This window comes from Clinocottus analis, unplaced genomic scaffold (genome assembly GCF_023055335.1).
Source record: "Clinocottus analis isolate CAN_PGR_092001 unplaced genomic scaffold, fCliAna1.0.p SCAF_1, whole genome shotgun sequence".
NCBI classification, from domain to species: domain Eukaryota; kingdom Metazoa; phylum Chordata; class Actinopteri; order Perciformes; family Cottidae; genus Clinocottus; species Clinocottus analis.
In genome coordinates, this window is record NW_027175820.1 from 13,270,346 (window position 1) to 13,290,672 (window position 20,327).

Here is a 20,327-nt window from a genome sequence, read left to right on the forward strand (position 1 = left end):
AATACTCTAGTGTATCAGCGAGTATTCTCGGCATTAGATTCCCTTGGGACTGAACTTTGGCATCAGGGACAATCAGCTGAAGTCGTTGAGACAGACTGTTTAGTGTTTACTCTCTATCTGACGGATTTGTTGATACGAGGACGAACTTTCTGGGAAATGCATCGTTTTTTTTTTTTTATGAAACTGAGCTACGGCTATTTTAGTTTTCCCAGTATGCTCATCATGCCCTCCTGGTGTTGTTGGTGCTTCCTACACCCACCACTGTAACGCTACCTCTCCTGTGATGCAACACTGGGCTGTTTGGTCATTATGCATGCACACCCTCTCCATGCACTTACACGTAGCGAATGAAAACCGGCCATCTCAAAGACACAAAGCACTTTGTTGTGATAGTAAGTGTTGCTTGTTTGGTGTGATAATATGTTCAAGAAGTGTCTTAAAGTTGAGTGAGCACAGCCTTGGCATCTAAATGCAATGCACTTACTACTTATCTCAGGAAAACTGAACTTCTGACCATCGCTTCAGCCCTCTTTTGGCCTGAAGCAGACAGATTGAGGCAAAACAAATGTAGGAGTTTTTTTTATTGTTTGAAAGCACTTTAATTAGGCTTGCTGAGGGTGAACCCACTGAAACTCAAATGGGTTTTACAATGACAATTCTCATGATAAGAAATAAGTCTTACCTTGCAAATATGATTGTAAATAAGATGAAATATGTTGAACAAATACACTGTGATGACATAATGTTTGGTCATAGATCCACACACTGAAACTAATTAGCAGGTACATGTTCACTAAAAAGCAAAATGGTGAAATCCTACACAATTGAGTAGAGAGGTAAAAATCCACTCGTGTTATTAAAAGCCTTCATTCAGGAGTGCAAACAAGGTGGTGAATGAGGGGTTTGTGGGGAGTTAAATGTGTTTTTCTGCTCCTTTACATCCTGAACAAAGGCTTTCATAGTTATTGTGTCAGGATGTGGAGTTATACAGTTCTTACTCTTTAGAGGTGGATACTTCCACCATGAAGTTTCCGTTTTTTCTTTACCCTGAGCGCCTCCAGACAGAGGTCACACAGCTCTCCCAGTGCCACTGTTTAAGTGGCACAATTAACATTGAATATAAGTAAAGAATAAATCTCAAGAATAGATGTTTAAATATCACTTTTGCTTTCTGTGTATTATTCAGCTTTAGTAAATGCTGTGTCGGTCTGAAGTTTTTTCCAATATGTACTAAGAGACTTCCGAAAATAAAAATGTATGTGTTCCTAAAATCTGATTTTTGAAAGCATTAGAAAATAAATCTCCACATATATTCATCACTTTTAATTTAGTTTAACATCTAAAATACTCATAGCAACATAGAGGTCAGAACCTGGATCTCAAGTCATACTCTCTTGTGCTGAAGTGAACATGTCGATGGAAAATAAAAGATTAAAAAATATTTTTTGATGACCCTAATTTATACTTGTGGAGAAAGTCAACGTACAAACCTGTTATTCAAGTGTATCAGATGTTTTTTAATTTAAATGCAGATAACAATTAAACCTTGAGCATTTGTTTGAGAATAAACAGGGAAAACGCCAAATCTAATTTGGAAACCAGCAGACCGAACAATGAAAACATTTAAAGTGTATTCTTTGTGATAATGACGGTCTCAATGTTGGATTTTGGCATGTAACCACTTAAAAACACGTGTTGTGAAATGGAGGCTTCGTTAAGGGTTTTGTTGTAAAGGACCTTGTAATTAAGTTGACTGTTAATTGTACACTAGTACCTCCACATAGTATCCTGGATAGGTACTCTGATTTGGAGGAAATGAGGCTTTTCAGATAGCGAGTAGTCTGCTGCCTGCGTAACATTTTTCTTACTGTGTGAGGTTGATGTTGTTGCAATAAATCCATTTATGCTGTTGAGCTGCCATAAGAAAGCCTCTGTCACAATTTAGAAACTGAGGTTCAGTTATATTTAGCTGCAAATGCAATAAAGTGTGTATGACATGTTGAATTAATCACATGTTGTTATTATAACTGTCAATTCATCAGACGCACGCACGCGCAGAGAGAGCTTGTTTTTTTTTTTTCAAAATCCCTGTGGTTCCTAGATATCGATTTCATGTACATCACAAAGAGAGAAACCGCAATAATTCTATGACATTTGATTATGAGAAAAGGGTCACATGGATTTGAAATCATTTTTATCTCATTAAAATGTGATTAATAAACTGATGCGGTGTAAACTGTTTCTTTTTTAAAATGTTCCGATGATTTCGGTAATGAGGCTGGTATCATCCTTTTGGGTTTAATGATACTTGGCTAATTATAATGCTTGGCTTCTCCTTTGTCTCTAGCGAACAGTAAAGTAGTTTGGCAGTTGATGCGCCACGGCGTGTGGTTTTCACACTGACGTTAAACAAACTGAGTGGGCGAGTGCCCAGATGAGGTCACAGCCGCCTGTCCTTTAAAGTCAGCGTGTGCCTGCAAATCAAACAGAGGTTTGCAAACGTTCAGACTCTACCTACCTGTTGCATCACAGGACGGAGGACAACGTTGAGTGAGTTGTGCCATCAGATTTATTGCTATCTGCCTTTATTTTGCTTGTTAGGGAATTTTCATTGCATTCTTTGTTTTATCATTTCACAACTTATCAACATTTTGATTTAAATCTGATACAAACTTCAGCAATTATTTGCTTGAACAGCCTTTCTGTCAATTTGAGTAGAAACTAAACAGACGAAGCAAACATTAGACATGTAATTAATGTTGGAAGTGGATCCTCGCGACTTAATTGAGGTTGATTTGTCTGCGTTTGCGTTTAAAGAGGCTTAACTGAACAGGATGGAAGAATTAAAAAGGTGGCGGAGGGATTTGGGTTCTTACTGAAGGTTGATACATTAGAAACCGTTCTACTTTGAGAGACACTTACGGCACCCGATTTGTTCTGCTTTATTTGATATTCATGTTATTTTTTTTAATGTCTCTGTGAGCTGTTATCCAGGTATTTCTGAAAGGAGTATCGACTGACACTGCTGGCACAGATTAGCAGCCTGTCGTACCGACTCACAGCCGGGCTGACAAAGTCTTTTTTTTATGCAAAGTTTCTTATTGCTAATCATGCAGCTATCAATGCTTCACAACACATTGAACCAAATCCGTCATGTAGACATCTACTTGTTACTTACTACACTGGTCATCAAGCAATTTTAGCAGTTTTTTGCGTTGTCTTTTTCACTTTATGCCTCGTAGCATTTGTATCTGGTCCTCTACATATCAGATCTTTGCAGAAGGTCCAGTGGATTTAATTATTGACAAGACTTCTTTATTAAAACCAACATCTGAGCGTTGTCTGCAATGTAGGTGAGTGAAATGCGATAACAGTATAATAAATGATAAATTCCAGTAATACAAATTTGATTTACACTACCTGTATTTGTTTTAATGGTGTATGTGAAAGAAGACATTATATCAAGAGAGAATTTCTAAATCACCAGCCAGTATCTGTGGTAACATTAGTCACCAAAGATACATTTTTAGTGTATCAAGAGTAATTTTTCAGTTCACATTCATTATTTAATAATAAATGCTTCTGAAATGTTGCTTTTTCAGTATACTTGAATTTTCAAAACACTCATCAAAACTGTGGGAAATAAAATGTTTGTTGGTATTTAATTGTAAATGCAAATCGATAAGTAACCGCTCTCCAACAAACAAAACATATATCAGAAGTTGCATATGTAGTACAAAATACCTGTAAATGTGAAATTAAATTAAACAAGATTTCAATTTATATGTTTTACATGATTGAGGAATTCATGACTCAAAAGTTCCCTTTTAGGTAAATGTATACAGCTAGAAATAAAACGGTAAACAGATGTTCTTTTGAAAAGACTGTGCATGTGTGTGTTTAGTTCTAACTAAGTGTATAGATTTGGTCTATTCAATTATAAACCAGCATTTAAATGAATCATTATTTTTAATGAGGAATTTCCGAGCTCCCTCTAAACTCCTCATTCTTGCTTCACAACAAACTGATCAGCCAACATGTGAGGAGCTTGTTTGGTAACGTGGCGTAATGACGGTGAGTTCAATCAGAGTATTTTTTTGGTTCATTGGACGATCTATTTATAGTCGCTGGTGATGAGAAACTCTGTCCCGTAGTAGACTTGAATCAGGAGGATACATGTGACTGCATATGAAAGGAAACGCAGAGCACTGCATTCAGTGCCATCCAGTCAACTCGGGGCTAACGATAGCGTTAGCACTTTGGGTAATAGTCTCAACAGACTGAAGGTGCTGCTGACCCTTCTGCTTTGAAACAACAGTTAAGAGGCAACATTGTACCAGCAGCAAACAATCAGCCTATGAGCTCTGGCTTCTGGAGCCAAACTCGTATGACAGATTGCTTTGTCTGATCCATAAGATTGTGTTTTAGAAGTGTGTGTATTCCTACAGCTTGTCGATAACACATGAGTCAGCGATCTGCAAAGTAATACCCACGCTCAAATATGCTCATATGCTCAGCGTATTTAATGCTCTAGTCAAACATTTTTGTCTGACACTTTAAGTGTCCGTGTTCTTTCGTTGCATTCAGCGGTTGTCTCAGGCATTTAGGCCCCGCCCTTGAGTGGCTACTTCACCTCGTAGTGAGACAGGTTCTGCTGTGATCCCTCAGCATCCAGGGCGTAGTCCGGCTTTCGCAGCCACACTTCTCACTTCTTCAGGCAACCCAGTACACCTAAGCATTTTTCTTTCCTAAGTTTCATCTACCCGATCCTCCCATGGGAGTGTACATGTCAAATTCTGCTGCTTTGTGTGTGACCACAACATGAGGCCGGGCCTTGGCGCCCGGCTCGCTGCTTCCTGTGGGATTATCAGATGCCTGTACTTGGGCTGTAGTACGTCTGGCTCAAACTGCTGTTGGTGTGTGGCTGTTATTCCCCATGCACAAAACAGATGCAGATGTTATTTAATGTCTTTTTGCCTTTGTTTCGACATGTATTCAGTTACAGTACATCTCTTTTCCTTGTTTCCTCCAAACATTGAAGCATTTACAAGAGAAGAACAAAACCTCAAATTTGGACCAAGTATTCAGGGTTATACAGCATCTTCTCTGGGGTTTCAGTTTCACAAGAAATGTCTCTGGTTTCTTTTGTTTCCTCTCAGGTGAGCTGTGACTGCCCCCCTTCTTTGTCTCTCCGTGCACCTGCATGCACCGTGGGCAGCCCCGGCTCGTCGGACAGACGCTGTGCTCAGAGACTGTGCTGCACTCGGAGAACCCATGGCTTCTGGCCCTCCATGTCCCTCTGTAGGGCGCAGGCTTAGGCTGCTGGAGTTGCTACTCTGTTCTATCTTGGTCTTGCTGGTTTCCGGGCTGGAACCAGCACTGGGTCAGAAGGTCTACACCAACACATGGGCTGTCCACATACCTGGAGGTCAGGAGGACGCGGAGCAAATTGCCAGTAAACATGGGTTCATCAATCACGGGCATGTAAGTAATACAACATTTTTCTCTTCTGCGTTTGCATTGGTATACATTTTAGAAAGCACTTAAGACGAGGAGTGATACGGGGACCTCATGTGGAAAATTAAACTACATTTTGACAATGGAAACATAGGACGCATCAGCCTCCTGGATAAAAGGAGGTGACTTTGCGCCTATTCGACACAGTGTGCATAATATTTGACTTCATTTTTGTGTCGTTATATCCCATCCCAGAGATCATATAGTAGTAGTAGTAGTAGTAGTAGTAGTAGTAGTGCTAGTAGTAGTAGTGTAGTCGGTTGCAGGGAAACCCAATATTCATCCTATTGCGTGACTGTAGTGTTTGATGTAATCAGATCCCAAACATCTTCTCGGTTCTTCGTTGTCATAAAAGAAGGTATGTTAGAGCACATTCAGTTTGAACATTGTTTCGTGGCAGTGGTGTTGCAAGAAGCAGGCCGCTGTCGTTTCAATGCACTGATCAAACTAACATGTCACAATAGATTTTTTCCATTCTGGTTGTTTGCTGGTTAGTGGTTATGACAATAGACCAAAGCCACACGGCTGCAACTTTTTACAAAGTTGGGAACAGATTGAAAGATGAATGTTACAAAGGCTAGACCAATTATGTTTTGTTTGTTTTTCATGTATTGACATGGGTCATGCACCTACTGACATTGTAAAGATAGATATTTTCATGTTATAGTCAGATTTTTTTTTTTTAATTCTTTTTTTTTTACATCACTTTCTTAATAAAAAAAGAGTCTAGATGTAGCTTACTGCTTTAGTAAATTAAAAAAAAGTAGCCATGTGCAGTTATATAGAAAATGGAGGAGAATAGTTGTGCGTTTAAATTGTTGGCTGATGAATCGTAATTGAAGTGTGAGGCCAGAGAAGATTCTCACCTCTCGTGGCCAACATAGACTGTGAGAGAGAGTTTGAGGTGAGTCTTTGTGCTGAACTTCACTTGAGCTGTGGGCGAACACTAAAATCTGAATGACTTGGTTTGTAACGTCACCCTCTCAAACTAAATATCCAAGTTATCTTTTTTACATCGTCACATCATCTTGAAAAAAAGTCTGACTTGTTACATTATTTTAATGTCTATCAGCAGGAATACTAAAAGTCGTCTTGTTTTCAGCAGGACTACTTTTTAAAATGTTTGTTCGGCATAAAGGTAGTCTTTGTCTGATGTACTATTGTACTATTTTCCATGGAGGAAGTGCTTCAGGATGTAACGTTACAGCTGATCAGTTTATTTTCCATATGTGGCTTTAAACCAGTTTAGGATCATGTGTTCCTTCCAACTTGTTTTTTAGAGGAAATGGTTAAGCAGTAGAACTGTAATTGGCCGATTGCACAGCATAGATTTAAGATTTACAGGCTTGATTACAATAAGTGTGACAATCCAATAACTTATGTGTTTATATATAAAGCATAACATCAGAATGTGAAGATCGTATTTCTGATAACTAGCGCCTCTTCACGCACATGTTTAATTCCATAGTCTCAGCACTTTTCCATGTTCTGCTTTGCACCATATGGTCTTCGTGGTCATGACCAGGAATGTTCTTTGCGCTCTGAATCACAGCATGCAGACTAATGAGTAATCCTACCCACTTAAATCCTTAAACTATGTATTGCCTGTGAACAGTGAGGACTCAGACACTTGCAATTACACCCATGTACTTGCAGAACTACGTGTTTAAGACGAGAAGCAATGTGGTTTGGCCAGTCTCTCCAAGTTGCTTTAAACCGTTTTATTATATGTTGAGGGAGGGAAAATGGGCTCAGGTTTCTGACCAGCACTAGTTTGACGAGCTAGTCGTGATACAGCGTTTAAGATGGAAAAATGTCAGACCAGTGGCCTGTCCCACAGTGCATGTGTGATAAAGTTATCTGGATAAATGCTAAGTAAAACCTTTTAACTATTTCAAATATCAATCATTGACTCAAGTAAAAACATATTTTCCATGTTTTTACTTAAAGTGGTTTCATTCCAGTTTCAAACTACCACATCGCCAAGGAACCTGACCTGGTATGTGTTCTTTAAAATGATCCATAGAAACCACTTTATGCTGCTAAGGCCATCCAATCTTGTTAAAAATATGGCCAGTACTATCAAATTCAACCTGGCTAAGTTCAGGCATATGAGGCCACACAGAGGTACCTACTCTCTTTATGCACACTATGTTCTTCCCCACACAACATGACAACTTTTTACAACCTGGTCTTAAGAAAGCATGACAGCTCTGAAACCAGTCCCTTCACAAGCCGACACTGACACATTTCACCAAAGGGCTAATAGCTATTACCATTGCCATGTGTACAAGTTATTTAATGTGTATAGTTTTCAATAGATGCTTGCCTCACCTTTGAGGTTTTACCTGGACTTGCACCTCAGACACCAAGACAATTCTTAATGCAACGTTATTAGCGGCATGACAACTTCAACTATCAGAGGAGACTGACGTACAATACAGACGTACCACGTTTGGGCAAACGGTCTCCTTTGTCAACCCACCTGGAATAGTCTTCTGATTGCATTGAAAGAGAGCTCTAATTAACTTTAAACATAAGCTCAAACAATGGCTTAAAGCAAACCAAACTTGAAAATGATCAGTAACACTACCACATCTCTGGCACTGCTGTTACATATACGCTCATTTATTAAATGTATATCTGCTAATTTCGTAATGTATTTATCCGTCTCATTGTATTTAGTTCGACTGTAGTGCTTGAAGAAGCACTGCATTGATAATAGGTCATTTGTTGTAACTTCCCAAGGGACTGTTATTTTCTGACTGCCACCATTATGTTAAAGTAAATTAATACAATATGTTCAGAAATTGCATATTATGTTCTGATGTGCATGTGTTATGCTTCTGGCGCCAAATGAAAAAGTCAGTTTAAAGTATCGAGAGAGAGAGAGAGAGAGAGGGAGGGGGAGAGGGAGAGAGAGAGAGAGAGATGCCTTTTCATTGCTGAGTGCGCATGGCCAAGTCATTCCTCTTGTTGAGGAGGTTTCTGTGGTGTTGAAATGAAAAGTAGAATGAAAATAAAGTGCATCCATTTTGAAACGATATAACATTTAACGTTGAAGTTATAATAACTAGTCGATGAACTGATGAGTAGAAGATTATTTGACAATGATTTTCATAATGAATTTGAGTCATTATTTTGAATGCAGTGTCTCAAGTGTGAATGTTTTGTGGGGTTCCTTTTAATCCTCATTTATGAAGACATTCGAAACCGTCACCTTGGGCTTCTGGAAACTGATGCGCATTCGCTACCATTTTCTTACATTGTAGAGCAAATGATTAATTGATTGTTCTATAAAATACTTGACAGGTTATCGATTAAGTGGCCTCCTTTTAGACGCTTCAAGAAGGCTTTCTGTTGGACACACGCGGTATAAGAATTGGCAACATGACAATGTTGGACCTCAGAATAAATGACATGGAACCATCACATCTGTTCGGCCCTGCATGTTATTGATGCATTCTCTCTGCTCATTAACTTCGAAAGGTGAGGTATAACCACAAGTGAGGACAAATATAAACGATGCTCTTGACTGTATTCCAGTACGTCACTGACTCAAATGAAGCCTTTAGCTGGGAACAAACGCATATGTTCAGGTTTTTTTTTGTTTTTTTTTACCAACAGCTGAGGGGGAAATGACAGTTGCTTTGTGAGCGTTCTGGCCAGGCAGAGTGAGTCTGAGCTCTCCGTCTGGTTCTGCCGGTCTGTGCAGGTGTTGGCATTCGGCGGGAATGCTTGAGGGGAAGATCAAAGAATGCAGCTGGGCAGGTTTCACAGCTCTGATGACGATTGTTTTTATCCGCCTTCTCTCAACCCACTCACACTATGCCATCCATACCTCTGTAATCTTCCATTAGGTCACATGTTGTCATGATGGTGGCGACAGGTTTTTGTGAACACAAGAATCAAAGCATCTTAAAATGTTTGTGTTACCCCAAATAATGCACATGCGATTTTTCTTATTCGTTATGCAATATAGATTTAATGTAACATAACCTAATGCTTTTCACTGCTGAATACATTTTACTGCAATGTGATTTGTGTCTTATCTACTTAAATTATACTTTGGGCTGCAACTAAGGATTATTTATATTCTAGATTATTTGATTTATTTGTAAAACATCGATCAACAATTAAAAAAACAAAGATGTTACATTTGACTTTAAACTACAGACAATGAAAATCAGTAACTTGTAAAGTGACCTGATATTCAATTGAGCAATAGATGATGTCTAATATGTTTCCCAATTGACTATTGTTTTAGCTATTTTTAAAAATTTGTTTTACAAATAAATAAATTTAAGTTAAGTTATTACTATCATTACTTGAATTCAATATATTCTTCAATATTATAACTACATTTTTAATCAGAATCATAAAATAGTTGTATTCAATAATTCTGTGTGGTTTCTTCTTATTTTGCTGCTCTAACGGCAGTAATGGCTGTTTTCAATCAGATTTGCTGTGACCTGAAAGTCGTTGGCAGGTTTATTCTTTTTAAAAGGATGCTTTAAAGGTTAGGCAGACTGACAACTGGCTAGTCATTTGGATGACGTGGTGCGAGATGTCCATCTCTGTTGATGCTAGCGCTTCATGGTGGGTTTGGTGTGCCGAGGCCAAAATAAAAGTCACTTGAAGTTTCTTCTTTCATTCCCTCTTCTGTCACCACTCATCCATCAAGACCAGCTCGCCAATGTGACAGTAGGGGTGGTTGTTTGTCAGAGAGGAAACTTTAAAGTGACATTTTCTGATAACAGCAAATTATGTAAAAGCCTGATGCACCAACTGTCTCACTAGAGTTGCACCCCTCTTTGCACTATCCCTTACTAAGTTGTCACAGGCTGTTAGAATTCCTCCCTTTTGCTCTCTCTGTGCAATAGGTGGCACTAGTAAAGAATATCAATATGAATGCACTTGAAATGAACCGGACTATCTTTTTTAAAGTAATGGGGCAGAGTGGTATTCAAATGGATTACACCGCTCCTTTTGACTCTACTTGTACATTTTAGGGCCATTTCAGAACAAGGGGAATAATTAAAACTAAGTTAAAGTAATAAAATGAAGAAAAGGCTGACTCAGACTGTGGTAAATGGGTATAAACGGCCAGCTTGCATCTCGGGATGGTTATTTTACATTTTAAAGACCTTTTCTTGCCCACATCATCAGGCTTGTGCTGCAGTTTCTTCCACGACGCTCACATTTAGATGCTACGTCTGGTTCAATTACGCCTCCATTACACCAGTATTTAAATAAATAGTGAAATGGGGGACTGTTATTAGTAGTAAGGAGTGATTTGATAAGGAGGACTGATACAAGTTAAACCCATTTTACAAATCATTATCATGCAGTTTGTGAAATGGATCAAACAGCCACAAGATCACATGCTTGATTTGAAAACATACGGTTGGTTTTCACTGCTACAACAAAAGCAGCCCTTTTGTTATTTGACTTGTTCAACTCGACTGCTGGTTCGACTGCTGGATAGATTCTGTTTGTATTTTTTCAAATTTCTTTTTAGGGTCGGTCGTGTTTAAAAACATTGTTCCTCTCTGTCTGTGGCCTCAGGCTTTTACCATCTCGTCCATCTTGTATGCAGCTCATAAAATTTTCCTTACAGAGGGTGAGGCACATAGTCTGAATATTTAAGTTGCTCTTTGCAATGTTACAGGACTTTCTGAACTTGAAGCCTTTTGCATTCATTGTGTTAATCTGGTTTACTCAATTAACCTATGCCATTACCGTCTTATTTTTGTTGAAGTAAAGCTCCAAAATCACAATTAAAATGACTTTAAAATTGTGCTTGAGTTAGTTTTCAACATTGTCAACCTGTGCAAAGCCTGCGTCATGAGGAAGTGTTATATAAGATGCCACCATTTTCAAAGAAAGTATTTTTGTTTCCTGCTTCCTCCTTCTGGAATATGAAACAGATTATTGTTGTTCACTTCATGAAAGAAACAAAATGGTGTTACTTTTACGTGACACTGTTTAGACGATGCAAATTGAATGTCTTCTTTTCCTTAGAAGCTGTCTTTTTAATTATTCTGAACCAGAGGTGGAAGAAAAATATGTGAACACATAAATACATTAAACAAATAAATATGTAATGTATTACTACTCTCACTTCAAAGTAAAATGGAGCAATTCTCAGAAGCGTGTCACTTCCCTTTTGGTGAGCAGTGGTTTCTTTTACAGGAGTTGGATAAAACCGTCTGTGTTCGTATTTAGAGGCCAAGTGCCTTCATAGCTCGTTCTGCCGGTCCCCCCCCAGGGCTTTGCATGTAAGGGAAGATTGTGTTTGGCATACTGTGCCCCCACTGTACTCCATGGCACCATCTTGGCCTATTTTCTCTCCTGTCTGAAGTGGTTAGGGCCTTTTTCATGAAGATTATTAATATTCTGTTCAGCACAAGATTAAAGGAGCAAACGAGACGGATATCATCCGAGTTCTGATGAAGGACATGAAATGACACTCTGCTCCTATCTGTAACTCATGTCACAGCACTGCACTTAAGGAAACCTCTGTAAAAAAAAAAAAATACTTTAATCTCGCCCACAACAAAAAGAAAAGTAGTTTAAAAAAGGCTCAGTGTTGAAGTCCTAATCTCTTCCTCCAGCATTTGATTGGGTTTCCCATATATTCTTTTGCAGACTACTTTAAATGGAAAGTCATTTCCCCTTGAGGCCTGGCAAAATCAGATTCTGCGCTGTTTTCTTTTACCAAATTCCTTAATTCACATTAAGTGACATCATATGCATGTGCTTTTTAAACCATAGTTGCATACAAGAAACCTTTTGCGAAATAATTGACTCAGAAATGTTATAAGACTGAAACACCCTACATTTGACCAGGCTATAAAAGGCAGTATGATGTGCTGCATTCAACACTTTAAGCTACATTTCATTAAATATATATCTAAAATCCGAGAGTCTCTTATTTATGTAATTGGCCTGGACCAAGTTTTCTGTCGCCGATGATTTGAATTTCAATGATCAAAATATTCAGACGGACTTTGGTTGAATCACGCTGAGCTCAGCCAAGCTGCTCCACCGCGACGGTAACTCAGTACTTTGACCGATTGACTTGATGTCTGTTTTTAGTTTTTCCTTATCTCATAAATCACAGCAGGTATTATTCGTTAATTTAACATGATTACCGAACTCACACCCCAATGGCATCAGTAATGTCTAGATTCAGTCTATTATTGACCTGTATTGTAGGCATTTAATAGTTGTATAGCGCAGTGAAATAATGAAGGTATGGAGTCCATAATTGGACTCTGGAGGAATAAAGGAATGAACTGCAGAGGAAAAAAAAGAGGGGTAGAACAAATTTGGAGAATCTTCTGACAAGATATGATTGGCTGGGAGATGATAGGAGGAGAAGCTGCCTGCTGAGTGCTGAAATGAGCCGCTCTGCTTGGTTTTTACAATCCCACACAGGTGTTTCCACTTTTGTGCTGCATTGCCACCTCGTTACCTGCCGAGAAGCTAAACTCACCAACGCTTTTACCTTTCCTTGTTCTGCTACCTAACTTCTGCCCCATAACATGATGCTTTCATCCAAGTTCCAATTGTACGTCTGAAATACATTTTTGAAAATGTCACCCAAACCCTGACTTATTTATATTTTTCGGGAAGCTGTATTTAGGTGAATAATAAGATTCCCTCTAAAAAAATCCAGCATGCCAGTAAATACGCCCACTTGAAAAATTAAAATGGCCTTTTTGGAATTAATTTTTATTGAGAGGGTTATTGCTAATTTATGTCAGCCAATACTTTATGATCTCAAGGCGATGTTTTACGATAATCTAATCCAACACAAAAAGAGCTATTCACTGGGAAAGCACAGCCCATTTCATATATCTGGGACACATGATGAACTGATGATGTCAGCTGTTGGAGCGAATATCACTAAATCATTAAATATGACAAATGTCTTTTTATTGATATACGGTAAACACTTCCTTTATTGACAAAATAAGTCGCATGGCCAGCTTTATACATTTTTGTAATATTCATTTATTGCCAATTCTGTCCTATTGCAACCACATCACTGTTTCTATTCATCCAAGATATGTTACTATACCCAGAGGGCCTTTTGCAGGGTCCTTGAGTCAAACACACCAGCTGTATAGATTGCCACCTGAATATTTTATTATGCTTAAGCATGTTTTGTGAGATGGTTTACTTTTCAATGCATTCATTAATCTTTAAAGCACCCCTCTGTGTACTGTGGATCTGGCCTACTTTAGCCAATGAGAGCTGATGGCTCTAACGGAGTGTGCAGCCCCATAGAGCCACTGTTGCATGTCCCTTTAGAGGCCGACCTGCTTTGAAGTGCAGTAAGGATAACGCTGGAAAAGCACAGAATAGTTGGATGTGGGCCCTTGTTTGTTGCTGACCCATTAAGAGTCTAGGCTTTTTATCCAGAGAGGGATTGCTTCTCATCTCGCTATGGTTCTGATCACCAGAGTGGCTCATTGTGTTTGGTCCCTCTATCTTTGGTCCTTGTGTTGCTGTCAATAAGAGAGCCTCCTTTTATTCCAGGCCCCGGCCTCTCTCTCACTAAGCAGACCTTGATCTCTTCATCTCAGAGCCAGCCGCTCTTCTTAGAAAGTTAATGAACTGCAGAGATTGATTTATTTTGTTTGCTCTACTGGAGACTTCTGTATTGAGAGGACTTTGGAGCTGATGTACCCAAAATTAACCCCCACCCCAACACAATGTAACTGATACTGTGTATTAGAATACTTTTTCGATCATCTAAAATGTATCTATTGTGAAAGTACTTTATTGAAAATAAAACTTTCAGTTGTAAACAACAAACACCTTCTTAAACCACAAACTTATCTAATGTTCTACTTTAAAGCATTGCAACGCAGTATATGGTGGTAATCTTTTTTTAAACAACTGAAAGGTGCTAATTTTTAAATTCCGAGCTTATCTCGTTCCTCCACACAGATCTCAACATGGCCGACTTAGCCAGTGGCTCTCAGCTTAGGATTCAACAATGTAAACAGTTCTGACGGAGCTAACAGTGTTTACCTGAGGGAGAACCGGAGGGTGCGTGCTACAGGACACCGAAATCAGTTGGGACGCCCTTATCGGCTGTAAACGCCTTATAAGCGCAGAACGGGCTGTGACCTCACTAGTGGAGCACATTCACATGAACATAAAACACATGTTTTACCAACAAAGCACATAGAAGCTCTGATTAAACACACACATACACACATTGTGATTATTCCACTCTATCTTTACATAGATATTAGGTGTTTGATTCTATGTTAATTATTAAATAATGTATAGAAAACCTTTAAGTATTGATGCAAAGATGACATTGCATTCCAGAAATCCAATAACTACTCAAAGTGAATCTGAAGTTCCTTTTATATTATGTAAGGCACTGCGGTATTTACACTGTCGTGGGATTCTCATGAAACTTTGGTCATGATTGTGGTGTCGCTTCAACCTCTTTGTTTCTGAAGCAGCTCATAAATTGGCCTCTCTCCAGAAAGCAAGATTTTCTTTCTTTTGTGAAATGCTCAGCTCAAATTGATCTAAAATAAGATGATGGATCTGGTCCTGAAAGACATGTGCCACATTTTGCAGGATCTGTGTATGAATGTGATTCAGTCACAGCAAACTTTGTAAAAATGTAGCTGAAAGAGGAAAACAGGGAAATGAGGACGGTCTTTCTGTCATCCATCAGTCGCAGCTTCTTGGAGTCACGGAACAAAATAGAGTCACGCCTACACACTTCATACTGCTGCACAACAAGTTGGGCAACCAGAGAATTGTCTTTGCTCCATTTGCTCCACCTTTAACTGTTTTATTTTAGTGCAAAGAAGATGTGGTATAAGAATTTGATGGGGAAAGCTACCACTCTAATCTTACGCCCAAATATAATCCTATTGTTTTTCCCCTGAACCCTAGGTATTTACTAAGACGCATGCAGGTAGCTGACCTTTTGTACTCCTTAGTTACTATATGTGTAGACACTGGATCTCTATAGACTAAATTCTGTTTAGCACGCAGAAGTTAGGATAACAGTATCCGATACAAATGAAAACATTTGTTCTGTTTGTCAGTATTTTAATTACAGCTCAATTACTTATGACATTTTGTGACCGTGTATGTGTTTATCTTTTTTTAGATGACGTTAATAATCAAAAGGCCACTGCAGAAGGTCAAATCAGGAATTGCTATCTTGTAAAAAGACTGCCCCACAGTGATATCACTAAAGGCCAACACCCTGAGAGGACAAAAGCAGTGCATGAATCAGTGTTACTGGAGACATCCCCAGGATGACATAAATGTCTGGCTCCACTCGTTCTCCTTCAAAAAAACTTCACCCTGTCGAGGAAGATGGGAAAAAACAACAACCTGGTCAGCAGGAGGCCATCCCCAGCCTCGAGTAAAGGAGTGAACACCCATACTGCCAGGGGTCCTGGGAACTGCAGCAGCAAAGGCCCAGCAGCACTCAGTCATTACTCTGCTCTCCCACAGAGGAGCGATGGGGGCTGGGATGGAGCAGAACCACACACAGGTCACAGGGGCTGTAACAAGAGCCAGATGTTCTAAGGGGACGTGAAAGTACTTGAACACGCATCTCTCTCGCTCTGGCTTTTATTCACTATGAGCATGCTCACATGTGCACACACGCACACAAGCAGCAGGTTGAGGTATTTGAAGAATGTCAGCGCTGGAATGGAAAGTAATGCCTTTTTTAAAGAGTTGTTTGTGATAATAATTGTAGTTTGAAAAGTAGCATAAAAGGCTTTAGATTTTTGCTCTTAAAAAACACCTCAACTGGAAGTCAAAAATAACTTCACATAAACACCGAACAAGCAACCTTTTGTAGGTTAAGTATCTACTTCTTAAATGTATTATGCCTGTTGTGTAGCTTACGCACATGAACTGCAGGGGAGGTGTCATCTGCTGTCATCATGATAAACCTTTGATAGCAAACTAGTATTGAGCTGAAACAGAAAAGTACAGGATTTCAATTTTAAGGTTTCAATTTAGACAACATAATTGTGTATCACGATATATGATTTAATCACCATAGGATTGCATTGAAACTCAATCATTTATTTTTTTATTAGTGTCCAGCCACACCTTTTGATTAGCATACCGTAGAGTATTGTAAACAATCAAATACTAAAATAAGCTTAAACCTTTTAAACAAGAGGTTATAGATTTAAAGGCGGCACTTAGAGTCTTAATCTGGGCGAGGAAATGAACACATCACTTTACAGAAAGGAATCCAATTTATTGGGCCGTTAAACAATGAACTTACCCATCTGCTCGAGTGGCCACGTGATGACAATCAGCTTGTGCGCCAGCTCAAGTGAATGTGTCATTGTTGCTGAACACCAGGATGTTCGCTAAATTAATTGACACAGGATTTATACAGGCTAGTCCTTCATGGTTTCTCATTAAGTTTAATATGAAGCACCTCAGGTCAGCAGAAATGTCTGTGTTCAGAAAGTTAAATATTGTTAAGTTGTTGGCTTTGGATATGGTTTCTGATCAGTGTGGAGAAGTAGGTGTTTTTTGGCTTGTATCTCATGTCAACAAGGACAGGACGCTCCTGTCTGTAACCGGGCCAGCCACCCCCCTCGTGTTGTCCACATGCTGGCTCAATCTGACCTGGGAGGAGGAGCGCTTCTTTGTGGTGCACTTTAAAAAGGGTCAAGGCTTTGATCTGATCTGCCTTCTTACAATGAAAAGAACAAGGTGAACATTTTAAATGTAGCACAATGGAGAGTTCAGTATAGGAGGAAAGCAGACATTGGGTGGAGCTTTTTTTATTTTTTATGACGGCTGCAAGGGTTTTTTTTTTCTTTGTAACTGGAGTCCTGAAGTTGTAACAGATCTGCAGTGTTTGAGCGGTTTGGTTGTGCGGCAGTGTAGCAGAGATGCTGGATTTAGATTTCAGATCAAGTGTCCTTAACACTTTTAGAGTTAGTTTCGCTATACATGACATGGAAAAACAGGTTTCTATACGAGAGGATTCGAGGCTTTTAAATGGTGAATGATAAATATACTGTTTACTCATTCTGATGTGTACATGATGTACAAATTATGGTTAAATTATAATCTAAAGGGCATCCAGTTTCTATCACCAGTTATCGTCATACTATTTTGACTCGAATGAGCTCAAATACAGGAGCTTTTATTAAAAGAGATATGTTTCAAAGTACTGTTTGGCAGTAAGAATATTCCCTCGATAGATAGATAGATAGATAGATAGATAGATAGATAGATAGATAGATAGATAGATAGACCTTTCAAAACTCATTTGGCAGAGCTTTGCAACTCTTCCAATCATATGCCAGTTTCCTCCTCACAGCACTGCACTCAGAGTAGGTGCTTATTTGTTTTTGAATGTTTCCAGTAATGTTTTGGTAACCTGCCAACTTGGCAGAAATGGATCCTCAATCCGCTAGAGGTATTTTTCTTATAAGTATTTTGATATACTTTTGAGAAGGAGTTTTGTTCTAGCAGGATGTTACATCATCTGTTTTATTGACGTGACAGTCAGATCTGGCTGTGTTCCTCAGTTTCTATGAAAGTCCTTAAAGTTGGGTAGTTTGAGTTTGACAGTCGAGCAACATACACTCTAAAACACACTGCAACATGGATACATGACCTAGAAATGAAAAGGAAGTGGAATTTATCATGTCTGTGTACAGTATCTGTTGATGGCGGGTGTGCGTTTGAGTGTTCATGAATATTTTATTGTTGGTGTAAGCTCTGCATCAATGAGTTGCAGTTTCCCCCCACATCATCAGATGCTTGCAAAACTGAATCCCAGGTGGCTGCTATTGAAGACGAGGCTCATCTTTATTGTGTGTGGTGATTTTGCTGACTGAAGCCAGGCTGACTGAATTGGATCCTTATGCTGTCGATTTCTAACTGAGGGTTTGTCTGTCACTGGATTGTTGGATTGCGATTAATACAGTATTCACTTAAATATGGTTGGCTCAATATTGCAATAAGGAAGGTTTTAGGAATGACGAGGACTAATTTATATATTATGTTTTTGGCCAATCCATAGTGATGCAACTAATCATTTCATTATTGATTTAAATTGTCTTTTTTTTCTCCTCAATTGATCCATGAAATGTCACAACATTGTGAGGAATGGCCTTTACAATCCGAGGAGGCATCGTTTAAATTGTTTGTTCTCAGACCAAAAGCCGAGGACATTTGGTGCACAACGATATTAACATTAGAAAGCACATATTAGCATTTTGTCTTTATAGACTGAATAACTTGCACTATTAATCGATTATCGATGCCCTTGATGTCTGTATACCTCTTTGAACTGAGTGTGATTTCATTGCGTTATGGAAGGCTTTCTTACTTGTGTGTTTCAGAGCGGATACCCCTTTTGTACATTATTTACGTTTGTCTGAACATTTTACCCCCCTTTTTTTTGTAAAAGCTGGGTTTATTGCTCTTTATTTCAATCGCAACGGAGTTCATAAATTATAATCCAAATAAATGTCATCATATGCGTGCAAACTACTAGACCTGATGTTGAAATTGGCTCATGAGTGAACGAGGCTCTCAAAACTTGCTATATTTAACACAATATGCAGGAAACCAACTGCACAGGAAACTCTGAAGAGGCTGTTTTGTGAGGAGTGTCCATCTGTTTGGATGCGTTTCTGTGAAGGCTGCTTCAGTTCAGGAAACGTCACCATTGTTTTGGACGGGATACTGTGGTGGACATAGCTGGTGAGCCTCAGTGACTCGCTCTCATTCCCAGGGCTTGAGTCCAGAGTCACACTGCTGTGGCACAGTGGAGATTCTCCAGCTCCCAGATTTCCCTGAGAGTCTGCTGCCGCAATTCGATGGCTTTCCATAACACAAAGTAAAACAGGAGAACTGCAATTATTGTGCTTTGGATAGCGCTGAGTCTTGTGCTGACTTGAGTTTTGAGGGAGCTTTTCCGACAAGTGGCTTCAAGTGTTTGGTTCACAGAAAACAGCCAGCCTCCCACTGCTATCCAGACCTATAATATAGCTGTTTATGAAAGAATCCCTCTCTTTCTCCCCCAACACACTCAACACGGCCTGGAACCTTTTTATTATCCTTATTTTGGGACCAGGTCGCCATGTTTGTCTTTTTTTGGGACTGTGCTCCATTTTACTTGTCCCAACTTTAAACAACTCTCAAAGACTGGTGTTTTGCTTAGGTCACGGCCGGTTCACAACACTGAGAGAGAAATGAGGGTCAACCATATATATTTATCCCAAAATAAACGGATGGAGAAATTATTTAAATCCATTTTAAATATCTAAAAGCTGTGTTACGAATGTGGCTTAAAAATCAGAAGGACCCTCAACAGAGATTTTGAGGCTGTCCGCAGGACACCGTATCATGTTGGTATTATTGTTGTCCGTCTCTTGGAAATTGTGACGGCTGGCTTTCCTGTCATTGTCCCAGCCACCATGCAGCAGCAGCTGTGGTTTGGGCAGCCAGAATGATGAATCCAGCAGTTTTGGCAGTCTGCTGGACACAGTGGGTGAGCTTCAGACTGGACCGGACTCTCTAAGAGAAAGGAATGCTTCTCTTCGTGGAGTAGTCTGACCTGAAATGCCACCACAGGACACATGCACATGCACATGCACGCCCACACAAACACTTCTATACGAAAAACAGTGTACGACGTACTGGATGTGCCAGTGTGGTGTGTAATCAGTTGGTTAACTAAACATGTTTTCTTTGGTTTCAAAATCCTATATTTTGAGCCAACAAGGAAAGGCTAAATATTTCTCTTTATCCCTTTT

General features: G+C 39.2%; 1 protein-coding gene across 2 annotated transcripts in view; it reads left to right on the forward strand.

The window, feature by feature from the left end:
- Window positions 1–20,327, forward strand: part of furina (furin (paired basic amino acid cleaving enzyme) a) — a 72,589-nt gene that overhangs the window by 928 nt on the left and 51,334 nt on the right. For both annotated transcript variants that reach the window (XM_068579510.1, XM_068579427.1), the window contains exon 2: window positions 5,160–5,484. In XM_068579510.1, the coding sequence (XP_068435611.1) occupies window positions 5,275–5,484 (210 nt within the window). In that variant the 5' untranslated portion in view covers window positions 5,160–5,274. The remainder of the gene's footprint in view (window positions 1–5,159; window positions 5,485–20,327) is intronic.